Below are 11,661 nucleotides of genomic sequence, written 5' to 3' on the forward strand. Positions count from 1 at the left end.
AGACATTCACGATGACAGACCGTGATCTGTGATCTGGGAACCGACAGTCGGCCAAGGGCCTTATTCACCTACCGGCCATCTTGGTTCCATCTTGTTTCTAAATGCTCTGAGATGTGGGACATAGTATTCAGTTCCCCTACCCAGCTTGAGTTTGTATTCAAACCATCGGCTATTGCCGAATGCAAACACAGTATAAACTCCCCAAATGTAGTGCTGTTGTTGGCTTATTGTAGTATGCTGTCCACAACCAACACTGGATGAGTCTAGAGGCAGATGGTGGTTTTCATTATTTTCTATATAGACAGCTTACCTACCATTTTTTAAAGCTACTTCAATGCGTTTCTTCAATTGATATTCTAATGCTTTAGTAGAATCTGGGCTTTTTGTTAGACCAGGTTTTGTGAGTGTGTGTGGATGATGGCTGGTTTAAGCAGCCTCACCTGCCAGAGTGACTGGACTGGACTGGACAATAACCCACACTCAGGGGAGATGTCCTTGATAGCAGCGGAGCACCCTTGCCGTGTATCATTGTCACACCTTTGCAATAAACCCGATTTTTTACACCACAGCACTTGGTTCTTTGCCTGGAGGAGCCCAAAAGAAGTCACCTAGGTGGAGTGTGGCAGCCACCTAGGTGGTGTGTAGTATGGACATTGTTCCTCTGGGATGAGGCTGCTTAAACCAGCCATCATCCCCACCACACACTCCGACACAGGTGTTTCTAAATTTGACTCAATAAATAAGGTTGTTAACATTGTCCACCTAAAGTTAAACAAAGTTAACAGTAAAAAATTATGGAACATAACAATACATTTTTCTTACAGATTGTAGATCTTTTTTTTTTTAAAGTAATAATGCTTTTACAACATAAATACATACAATCAGGATACTTGAATTCTGTATAATGCATTTCATACATACAAGAATGTTTATATCTTTATATATCTGTGCCCCACTCATATAATATTTGCACCATGAGCATATTTCAAATTAACAAAATATATATATTTATATATTTAAGTGTTTAATACAGAATTTTAAAAACGTTTCAAGTATATTTGTATTCATGGTGATTTGTCAACAGTTTGTTACATGGTATTTATGTGTGATAACTTCACACTACTGCATAATGTATCAACTGCATACAAACTGCATATGAACTGTTTTAAAATGAATACATGCAGTCCAGCCTATAGTGTGTGTGTGTTTATGTATGTGTGTGTGTGCAGGTAGATGACAATTTTCTTCGTGGACTAGAGTGGGCAGGGTTCCTCCAGGATGAAGGTGGTCTACACTAGTGGTCAACACTCTCCCAGTGTACAGGACTGTTCTGGTTTATTGTGGTTTTTGTTGAAGAGATCCATTCATTACAAGAGATGTACTCAGGCTTCGGGCGGGGGCTTTGTGAAGCATTAGGAGCCCCATAGGTTTGCTCCAATTTCAGTCATTTTAAGTATTTTGGAAACAGGTTTCAGGGACCTGGTTACAGTGCCACTTTAGTTGACATTGTGACGGCCGCTTATTTTGCCCAGTTTTCACATTGTCCAAACTCTCAGTCCAACCTTAGCATCCAGTACACTCACTAGACCTATGGTTCTCCATGATATCATCACTGTGTGACAGTACTCGTATAATTTCCTCGTTTTTGAAGGAAATGAAAAAACAATCAGAGGTTTCTCAGAGACAGATGTCTCAGTTCCTGAACTTTGGGCTGATGCAAGCGGAGACAACACAATGAAGTTCAAATGTTTATGTGACAAACCAGTTTCAGTGGTAAAGAAGAGCGCCTTAGCACGGTGCCTCGTTGAGGATGACATCAATATCATTCATCGTTGTCATCATCCTGGGCCAGCCTGTGGTGTTTGTGTTCAGCCGTCGATGCGGAAGGAGAGAAGCTTCTCAGAGTGCATGTTGTTGAGGGTCCTGAGGTCGGAGAGCTTGAGCAGGACCTTGGTGAAGCGGGGCGAGTCGCCATGGTGATGGTTGGGTGACTTGCTGACCAATAAGCGCAGAGCTTGGATCAGGCTCTCCTGGAGCTGCTCCACCGTGGTGAAGTTCTCGATGCCAGACCGGTCTGAGATGACAGAGAGAGAGGATGATATTGAAGATCAAATCCAGCTCATTTTTTGCGTCTCATTAAGTTCTATCGTCTTTACTATCTTGGCAATCTGGCCAGATCTGTCAGAGGTATGGGCGAGACAAGTTTATTTATATAGCACTCTTCGAACACAAATACACTTCAGAGTGCTTAACAGAGGCAGGAATCACATTGAAAAATCTGTTAAAAGAGAATTATTGGAAGCAAGCATCCATCTTCTCCTCAAAACATTCACCCAACCATCCTAGCTCCACTGCCACCTTCCCTTCAAGCAAAGCCCCCTCCCCTCTTATTTACCTGCAGATACGAGCACCACAGCAGTGAACAGGCCCAGCTCCTCTGGGCTGAGCTCCAGTGATGCTAGCTTGTGGCTGAAGTCAAACATGGCCCCCAGCAGCTCACCCATCCCCATGGCCCGCAGGTCCTTCAGCCCATAGGTGGTGCCAGAGATAAACGTCACCGTCTGTTCTTTCACGTTGAACATCGAGGCAAAGCGCACCATTAGCACCTGACGAAGGAATGACACAAATAATATATAATAACACCATCAAATTGAGTTTGGAGTTTGCTGGGAGATTGGGAATAAGGAAATTAGGGTTAGATTAGCAATATAAAAATTGCTTTAATTAGCAATTGATTTGTGTGCTATACTATAAATCTTTCTTATTCTCAATACAACAGTTGGTGCATCATTATCATGATGATCGAAAATATGTATTAAAGGCTACCGTTACACAAAGATGTCTGTGTGCATGTATTCTGGTTTTGTGGGTCAATGCATACCTCAAAGGTGCCAGCTTTCAGCAGAGAGACCTGGTCGGTCTGTGACAGAGTGTTGAATCCTGGTATGTGTTTGGCGAACTCCACCACCTCCCGGACGGCAGGGCTGAAGGAGAGGGAGAAGTCCTCCCAGATCTCCTGGGAGCTCTTGGAGGGGTCTGCCCTGGGACACATGTTCATAGGACACGCCTGGACAGAGGGATGGAGAGATATAGAGAGAGAGATGGAAAGAGAAACATGGTTAGTATGCATATCGTTAGGAAAATAGGAGAAGAGGAGAAGAGGATAATAGGTAACCAGACACACACACACATATATATATATATATATGGGTAGATACATAGATTGAAAGACAGATAGATTATTTCTCTGTCATTCTTTCAAACATCAATGAGAAGTATAACCATGGGAATATAAACAAATTGGATTTTGTTCATTAACCCTGTATCGAGACATGCACGCATCCACCAACACGCACGCACACATAGCTAACAGAAAAGTATGACCTTACAGTTGACGATATATATATATATATATATATATTGATTTGATCTTACCAGCATGATATCAGTGTGATTCTTCATGGGACAGTTCTGTCCCTGCTGTGCATGCTTGCCATGCATCTGTCCCCCAGGGAGATTGCTGTGGCGGTTGTTGCCGTGGCGATGCTGGCCCATGTTACTACTGTCAAAGTTGTTGTTGTTGCGGTAGATGGTGTTGAGTCTGTTGGCGTGGTAACCACTTGAACACTGGTTGGAGACCCAGTTGTTTGTCTCCACATTGCGGAGGGCTTGTTGGTGCTGGTGGTGTTGTTGGTTACGTTGCGGATTAAGCGCGTTGGGATTGGTCAGTTTGTCGTGCGCATACAGGAAGGTCTCGCGGTGAGCACGCGCGATGGCACTGATGGTGGAGTCCACGCCGAGACTGGCGGGGCGGAGCAGAGCAGGAGGCCTGGCGGAGGAGGGGGAGGAGAGGCAGGGGGGGTTGGACGGAGGAGGAGGCGCACCCTGACCTTGGGTAGAGGGAGAAGGCCGGGAGGAGGACATGGCCGGAGCAGGGGTCGTAGGAGACGAAGGTGCCGCGGGGAGGGCAGGCGGCTGAGGCGGGCAGGGAGAGGATAAGGAGGAGGGAGGAGGCGGGGAGGAGGAGGAGGAGAGGCTGGCGAGCTGGAAGTCGTTCTGCAGCTGGTTGTTGACCATGTTGTTCATGGCACTCTGCATCTCCGCCAGCATCCTCTGCTTCTCCCGCTTTGGGATGCGGCCGAAACGCACCGCTGCAGAGAGACAGAGAGAGAGAGAGAGAGAGGGGGAGGGAGAGAAAGAGAGGGGGAGGGAGAGAGAGAGGGAGAATACAGAAAATAGATTAGGGGATCGTAATGGCAGCACTTTCTTTCCAAAGATACCCCAGGAGTGCAGTGTTCTATAATGGAGCCCTTTATAGATGGACCAGTGGGTTATAATTAAATACATCATGCTTGCTGCCAGTGGGGGCACCTTGGAGCACACACTCACCATCTCTGCTCATGCCCACGGAGAGGCACTTCTTAAAGCGACACTGCTGGCATCGGTTCCTGTTGATCCTGATGATAGTGCAGCTCTCGTTCTTCAGACACTTCTTGTACTGGATGTTCTGCTGGATGCTGCGGCGGAAGAAACCCTGAGCGAACCAATGGAAATGTATTATTGGATGAAAAGTTGATTGTTATCAAGGACTGATCTGGCTGGCTGTAACCAATTTATCATCAATGTTCAGTTCAAACAAATCTTGATCTGTATTTTGTGTGTGTGCGCGTGTGTGTGTGTGTGCGTCTGTGAGTGTTTGTGTGTGTCAGTATCTCACCTTACATCCTTCACATGCATGGACTCCGTAGTGGAAACCTGAGGCCACATCTCCACAGACTTTACACAGCAGGACCATGCCATTCAGCTCTACAGGAACACAAACAAACACACACACACACACACACACACACACACACACATTCAGTTAGACAGCAGGTCAAAGGAAATCCCGACCAACAACAGCTGACAGAGACCTCGTAGTGAAATGTCCCTACGGTGACCTGAACTGGTACTTACTGGTAAGCCTAGCCACGGACTTGCTGGGGGCTGCTCTCAGCGAGCTCCTATCGTCACGGCAACGATGGGAGCCTCCCACTGAAGAGGATGAGGAGGACAAGGAGGAGGTAGATGAGGAGGAAGAGGAGAAGGAGGAGGAGCCATCCTCTCCGCCCGAGCCTGAGCTGGAGCTGCCACTGCTGTGGAAGGACGGAGGAGAGGAGGAGGTGGAGGAGGAGGCGAAACAGGGCTGGGAGTTGGAGTTGTCACTGTACATAGACACGGGACTGATGCGCGCTGGCGAGCCGCCGCAGGAGCCCACGTAGGAGATGACACCTCCTGCAGAAGAGAAGAGAAGGAGGAGACATGAGAACATTGTGAGAACAGTTCATGGTTCAATGTTGAACACACACACACACACACACACACACACACACACACACAGTGAGCCAACATTGCAGGCTGTGTACAGAGTAAACATGGCTCCATTCTCTAACTAGAGAGAGGTGAGAAGGCTGTGTGTCTATGGACACGTGCCTGAGATTGCTTTTCCTAACTGTCTCTTAAGGCAAGTAGGTTGGTCAGGAGGGAGCTGTTCCTGTTACCATGACAACAGATTGAGGCAGGGGAACGGGGGTGGACACACACACGCAGCGTCAGGTGGCGGTTCCTCAGGGGTTAACAGATTTCAAAACAACTGGGCTTGCGCTTTGCTCCAGAGCCAGGAACACTGCACAACATGTACGACCCTCTCACTGCACAACCCTCTCACTCTCTTTCCTCCTTCCCAAGCCCTAAACCGTCTGTAAATGTTCCCTGCTAATACCAGGATCTACAATATCAAAACCAAAGTAACAGGGCAAAAACTATTTTGTACTAATAATAATAATAATGTAATAATTCATAATAATAATGAAAGACAGCATGAATGAAAGTACGAACAATATTAAGAAAACAACTAATGAATGATAACTGAATGAACCAAATCAGAGAGGACTATGAGCTATGACGGACGTGGCTGGGTGGGGGTCTACTTGAGGACAGACCTCGCTTGGTAGTACAGGCTGGTGGAGCAGATGGATTTGGCACGGAGCTGCTGCTACTGTTGCCCACATAGCCAGACATCCCCCTCATGAGCCCAGGCAGCAGAGCTGCCGGCCCCCGAGGCTCCAGCCTCTGCAATGCAGCGTTTGTTTCTCATTCTTTATTTCATAGGCAAGCGTTCAACCGTTAAATGTGCAAAACTGTGTGTGTGTGTGTGTGTGTGCGCGCGCGCACAACCAAATGAACCAAATCAGAGTGTGTGTGTGCGTGTGTGTGCATGTGTACTTATGCTCTATCAATTGATCTGTGTTGGTTGGAACCGCACACACACACAAACATGTGCAAACACACCAACATGTGAAAACACATGTACGTACACACACACACACACACACACACACACACACACACACACCATATACGTGTGTGTGTGTGTGTGGTGTCTTGTGGTGATACCCAAGACACTAGTGTTAAGTGTCTCTCTGGCAGGTGGCTGAGCCTGGCTTTGTTTTGTTTCAGATAGCAGGAACTTTATCTCCCCCCCCCCCAGCCCCCGCCCCACTGAGGGCACATGTCACAGACACATGTCCTCTGTTCAGTGTTCTCATGCAAACATGTGCAAAGACAGACGCACACACACAAACACACACAGGCGCACCAAACACACACAAACACACACACATATACACATACACATGCACACACACACACACACACACACACACACACACACACACACACACACACACACATACATACATATACATATACGCAAATACATTACTGTACCATACAGAACATCTCCCATCACACTGATATCCTGATGTAACATATAGCTATAATATACTCTCTCTGATAATCTATTCATCCAAAAAGGTCCCACAGGCTGAGGTTTTGCAGGGTTCCACTTGACCGATGGACATTGACGGCACTCTCAACAGATGCGATGTGGAAAGATAGATAGACAGCCGCCCAGTATGAGACACATCGGTGCAAACTTATCTCAATGGTGGTGTCATTCAATACCGACCTTGTTCAGTTTTATTTCAACTGAATACGTTTCAGATGACGAATGTCCTTTATGTTATCTGACATAAAGGACAGGGGGGGCAGGACAGCACACTACGACAGGGGTGGTTTATGTTATGGGGTTGCCATCTAATATGGTGGACCTTTTTTATTTACAGTCCTTTTAAATGTTAGATCCACACAATATTGCATATGTGTCACAAACTCCTTCCAGCCTTCCCTCCACTCAGCTCCACACACCTGCCGGCGATCACCAATCAGCTCCCTCTATTTCAACCCCGGTTCTCCAGACGATCATCGCCAGATAGTAACACAACCAACAGACAGTTTGTATCGTCTTATGGTTCCTCTGTGCAATCCTTTGTTCTTAAGAACTATCCTAACCTTGACCTACCATCCTAACCCGTGTTTCCTTGTCCCCAGTTCCATGCTCCTCAGCCCCTCCGTCAAGACTCCACTGGACCCGTACCAGATCTCCAGCATTCTCCAGCCCCCCCAGATTATCAATAAACACTTCTGTTCCTTTAAACCTGCCTGGTCTACCTGGTGTCGTGCTTTTGGGTCCGCTACCTTCCACCTGTGATCGGAACAAGACCTCCACCAGGCCCCTCTCCGGTCTTCTTCATCCTCTGCCCATCCTCTGGTTACTGGTAACACCAACTCTAACGCTAACACCACCATTCTCACGATCATAGACAGTTTTTCCAAGGCCGCTCACTTTGTTGCCCTCCCCTCTGCCAGGGCGACCGCCGACCTCTTGGTCGCCCACGTATTTCGCCAACATTGTCTCCAATCGTGGGCCCCAGTTCATCTCCCAGGTTTGGCACGCCTTCTGCGCGGCCCTTGGAGCCACCACAAGCCTCTCTTCTGGGTACCACCCCCAATCCAATGGTCAAGCAGAGAGAGTGAATCAGGAGTTGGAGTCTATGCTCCGTTGTGTCACCTCCTCCCTTCCTCCTGGAGTACTCAATTGCCATGGGTCGAGTATGCCCACAACTCCCTCTCTAGTGCCTCTACAGGTCGGTCCCCATTTCAATGCTCCCTGGGTTACCAGCCCCCTCTGTTTCCTTCTCAGGAGGCAGAGATCTCTGTCCCCTCCATTCAGGCCCACATGCGCCGCTGCCAGCGCACCTGGGGTAAGACCCGTGCTGCACTACTTCGGGCTTCCACTCGCTCCCAGCACCAGGCTAACCGCCACCGGGCCCCGGCGCCGCACTATGCCCCTGGCCAGCAGGTTTGGCTCTCATCCCGGGACCTCCCACTCAGGGGAGACTCCCGCAAGCTCGCCCCCCGTTATGTTGGTCCTTTTGTTATCGACTCTCTCTCGTCAATCCCTGTGCTGTTCGTCTTCGGCTCCCTCCCTCCCTTCGTGTCCACCCCACCTTCCACGTCTCCTTGATCATGCCCGTCTCCACCAGTCCCTTGTCCCCCCCCCACACCAGACCCACCGCCTCCGCGGATCATCGACAACCACTCGGCATTTACGGTCAGGCGGTTACTGGACGTGCGCCGCCGTGGTAGGGGCTACCAGTATCTGGTCGATTGGGAGGGGTATGGCCCTGAGGCGCGGATGTGGATTCCCCGGAGGCAGATCCTGGACCAGTCCCTCATTACAGACTTTAACCGGGCCCATACGATTGCAGCCAGGCATCCGCCAGGTGGCGTCCGTTGAGGGGGGGGGGGGGGGGGTAATGTCACAAACTCCTCCCAGCCTTCTCTCCACTCAGCTCCACACACCTGCCGGTGATCACCAATCAGCTCCCTCTATTTCAACCCCGGTTCTCCAGACGATCGTCGCCAGATAGTAACACAACCAACAGACAGTTCGTATCGTCTTATGGTTCCTCTGTGCAATCCTTTGTTCTTAAGAACTATCCTAACCTTGACCTACCATCCTAACCCGTGTTTCCTTGTCCCCAGTTCCATGCTCCTCAGCCCCTCCGTCAAGACTCCACTGGACCCGTACCGGATCCCGTGTGTGTGTGTGTGTGTGTGTGTGTGTGTGTGTGTGTGTGTGTGTGTGTGTGTGTGTGTGTGTGTGTGTGTGTGTGTGTGTGTGTGTGTGTGTGTGTGTGTGTGTGTGTGTGTGTGTGTGTGTGTGAAGAATGGGAAATCCTGACAAAAAGAGATAACCCAAGAAAATATATATTTGTTTTCAAACTACGTCTACTTTATAAAGCCCGAGTTGAGCCATGTTTAACCTTTTAAAAGGAATGTGTTGTCATTTAAAAAGGAATGTGTGGGAGAGTGTTCGAGGCCATGCCTCCAACGTTTGGTCGGTTTGCTTGCTACAGCCCGATTCTCCCTCGTGTGTACTTTCAGAGAGGCTCGTGTGTTTCAGTCTATCACGCCCCGGCGCCACGTGCGCCTTCAGAACAGCAGACTCGACAACGAGACTGCCTCCATGTAGCCGCGCCCATGAGAACACGCCTCGTGTTTCCTCCCGCCCTCTTCCGTGCGCTCACGTTTCTCCATCCATTCTGTATGCAGTACAAACACACTCGCTGGCGCTGTCCAGGGTACTGGGGGGCATCAATTAATAGCCTACACTTAAATGCAGAGGAATATTCAACATTTTAAAAAGGACTAGGGCGTGTTAAAAATGTTTTTATACCAGATAGCAAAAAAACAGAAGCGCTCCACTGTTATTGAATTTACACGGCTTTTACATGGCATACTGAGGCTACCCGGATTCATTCGGAGAGTTTATTCAGATTTAAATCGTCTTGGGTTTGTTTGCGCACCACGTTTTGTGAACGGGGGCGAGTCTATATGGCTCTTGGGAGAGAGCCAGACAGGGCGAGCACATTGCTGGCCAACATGCGTCAGAGCGAAAGGGGGAGGAGGAGGAGGAGGACACGGGGTCATATGGGGAAAGGGAGGAGTGGACGTGGGAGGAGGACGGGAAGATGGGGGGGCGGAGACAGATAATAATGCGGCGAGGAATTATGCTATGAGCTTGGAGCCCTACTACTATGAACCAATCGCACGAGGTCCACCGAAAGAACAGAGCAGTGAAAACAAAACGCACATGGCTCTTTTCGCCGGTCCATGTGAACGCCGCCTGGAACACCCGCGCGTGCACATCACTGGATTGCCAGTCCACCTGACACCAACCCCAACCCCCGTCACGATGACCTAGTTCCCCGAAATCCACTAAACACAAGAGGGTAGGCCTACCCGTGATTTCGGCCGGCTGATGTATGCCAAACATAGAATACCTATGACTTATTATACACGTCACGAACTATGTATTATTCATTTTCTTTTCTTTTTTGCAGTTTAATGTTCAACCCAATGAAGGCCTAACCCTACATTTTAATGTTTCATTGGGGTTACCTCGGAGGTTAATATAATCCCACTGATAATTATATATTATAGCCCATTTGAGTTCATGAATAGGCCTACTGAGATTTAAACTTTTCAACAACATAATTTTGAGCACTGCACCTCCAATCCAATTAATCACTGTGGTTGGATCAATATTTTTCTTAAAGAGTTGAGTAACAAAGACCTACACGCTTAGTAATTAAACGGACCAAATAGATTGCCTCCCTTCAGCAGCTCCTTACTGAAAGATGCAACGTGACACTCACATTTGGCACACATTGAACTTTTATTATTTAAGTATTTCCAGTAGACCATATTGAAAGGAGATCCATTTTGACGCACGGCAGAAGTTGGACCATTGCGCGTTCATGCATAGCCTAGGTCTACTGTAACGGGATGGACTTTACCCACTGAACTACTGGTGGGTTTTCACCGTGACATCACACGGTAGAATATGCCACCAGAACACCGTGTAAGGATTGGCCACTCGCTGGTGGAGCTATTTGTGAATTAGGCCTATTATAAGTCCAAATTCTGTTGAAAACACCAGCCATGCAAATACTGGAATGGCTCATTCAATCTTCAAATCGTAATAAGACGACAAGATGACAAGATGAAAACTTCGTTTACCTGTGTTGCTATTGTTGTTTGTGTCCATTGCAGTCGTCATGTTGAGCTCCAAACGAGTCATGCAGACCTACTTTCGCAATCCGTAGATTTTCTTTTCAGTTAGAAAAAAACGAAGGATCATCGGCGATCTCAAAGTTATGCGTCTTCTTTTTACGCTTTCTGTTATAGGTAAATTACGCGTGAGTCATAAATCAAACTACTTTGATACGGACATTTTGTCGGAAAGACACAATTGTGTCTGTGCAGGAAGCTTTGCATGAGGCTGCTGGGCTCTTCTCTTTGACTGTGATGTGTAAAGAAAAAACGATTCGTGCTGTCACTCGGTCTCTGTCTGTGTCGTTGTGAACTGCAGTTTGTCCTTCGGCCTGCTTTTGCTGTCTGGCAACCCTCTCTTTCTCTTGTTCTTCCTCTCTCTCTCCCTCACTCCCTTCCTCCCTAGACAACCAGGGCGCGCGCAAACAGAAGGCTCTGGGAATGCACGCGGCAGAAAACGGGACCATGTGACCGCGGGGAGAGCCTCGTGCCCCAGTGACACACTTTTTTTCTACAAACACATCCCTCTGTACTTCTTAAATCCTCGCGCACGTGGGGTTGTCGGCTGCACTCGAAGGGTTGTCGGTCAATTAGGCTATTTAGAATATGATGACGTATCCTTTTATATATTAGCCAATGGAAAAGTAGTGAGTGTTTTTT

General features: G+C 48.1%; 1 protein-coding gene across 1 annotated transcript; it reads right to left on the reverse strand.

Annotated features, from left to right (window-relative positions):
- Positions 1 to 964: 964 nt before the first annotated feature.
- Positions 965 to 11,366, reverse strand: nr1d1 (nuclear receptor subfamily 1, group d, member 1). Its single transcript, XM_084488172.1, has 8 exons — positions 10,969 to 11,366; positions 4,957 to 5,274; positions 4,718 to 4,806; positions 4,390 to 4,534; positions 3,436 to 4,151; positions 2,882 to 3,067; positions 2,396 to 2,606; positions 965 to 2,074 (listed from the first exon to the last, which is right to left on the reverse strand). Exons 1-8 carry the CDS (start codon positions 11,027 to 11,029, stop codon positions 1,869 to 1,871), a joined length of 1,932 nt encoding a protein of 643 aa, XP_084344298.1. The 5' UTR covers positions 11,030 to 11,366; the 3' UTR covers positions 965 to 1,868.
- Positions 11,367 to 11,661: the final 295 nt, after the last annotated feature.

The sequence above is a fragment of the Micromesistius poutassou genome, assembly GCF_964030765.1.
Source record: "Micromesistius poutassou genome assembly, chromosome: 1".
NCBI classification, from domain to species: domain Eukaryota; kingdom Metazoa; phylum Chordata; class Actinopteri; order Gadiformes; family Gadidae; genus Micromesistius; species Micromesistius poutassou.

Bases quoted from the DNA above. Each gene is read 5' to 3' on its own strand.
- nr1d1 (XM_084488172.1), bottom strand. From the start codon at position 11,029: ATGACTCGTTTGGAGCTCAACATGACGACTGCAATGGACACAAACAAC. The intron at 4,807-4,956 runs GTAAGTACCAGT...GTGTTCCTGTAG, and splicing joins GTCCGTGGCTAGGCTTACCA to AGCTGAATGGCATGGTCCTG. The intron at 3,068-3,435 runs GTAAGATCAAAT...CCCTCTGTCCAG, and splicing joins ATCACACTGATATCATGCTG to GCGTGTCCTATGAACATGTG.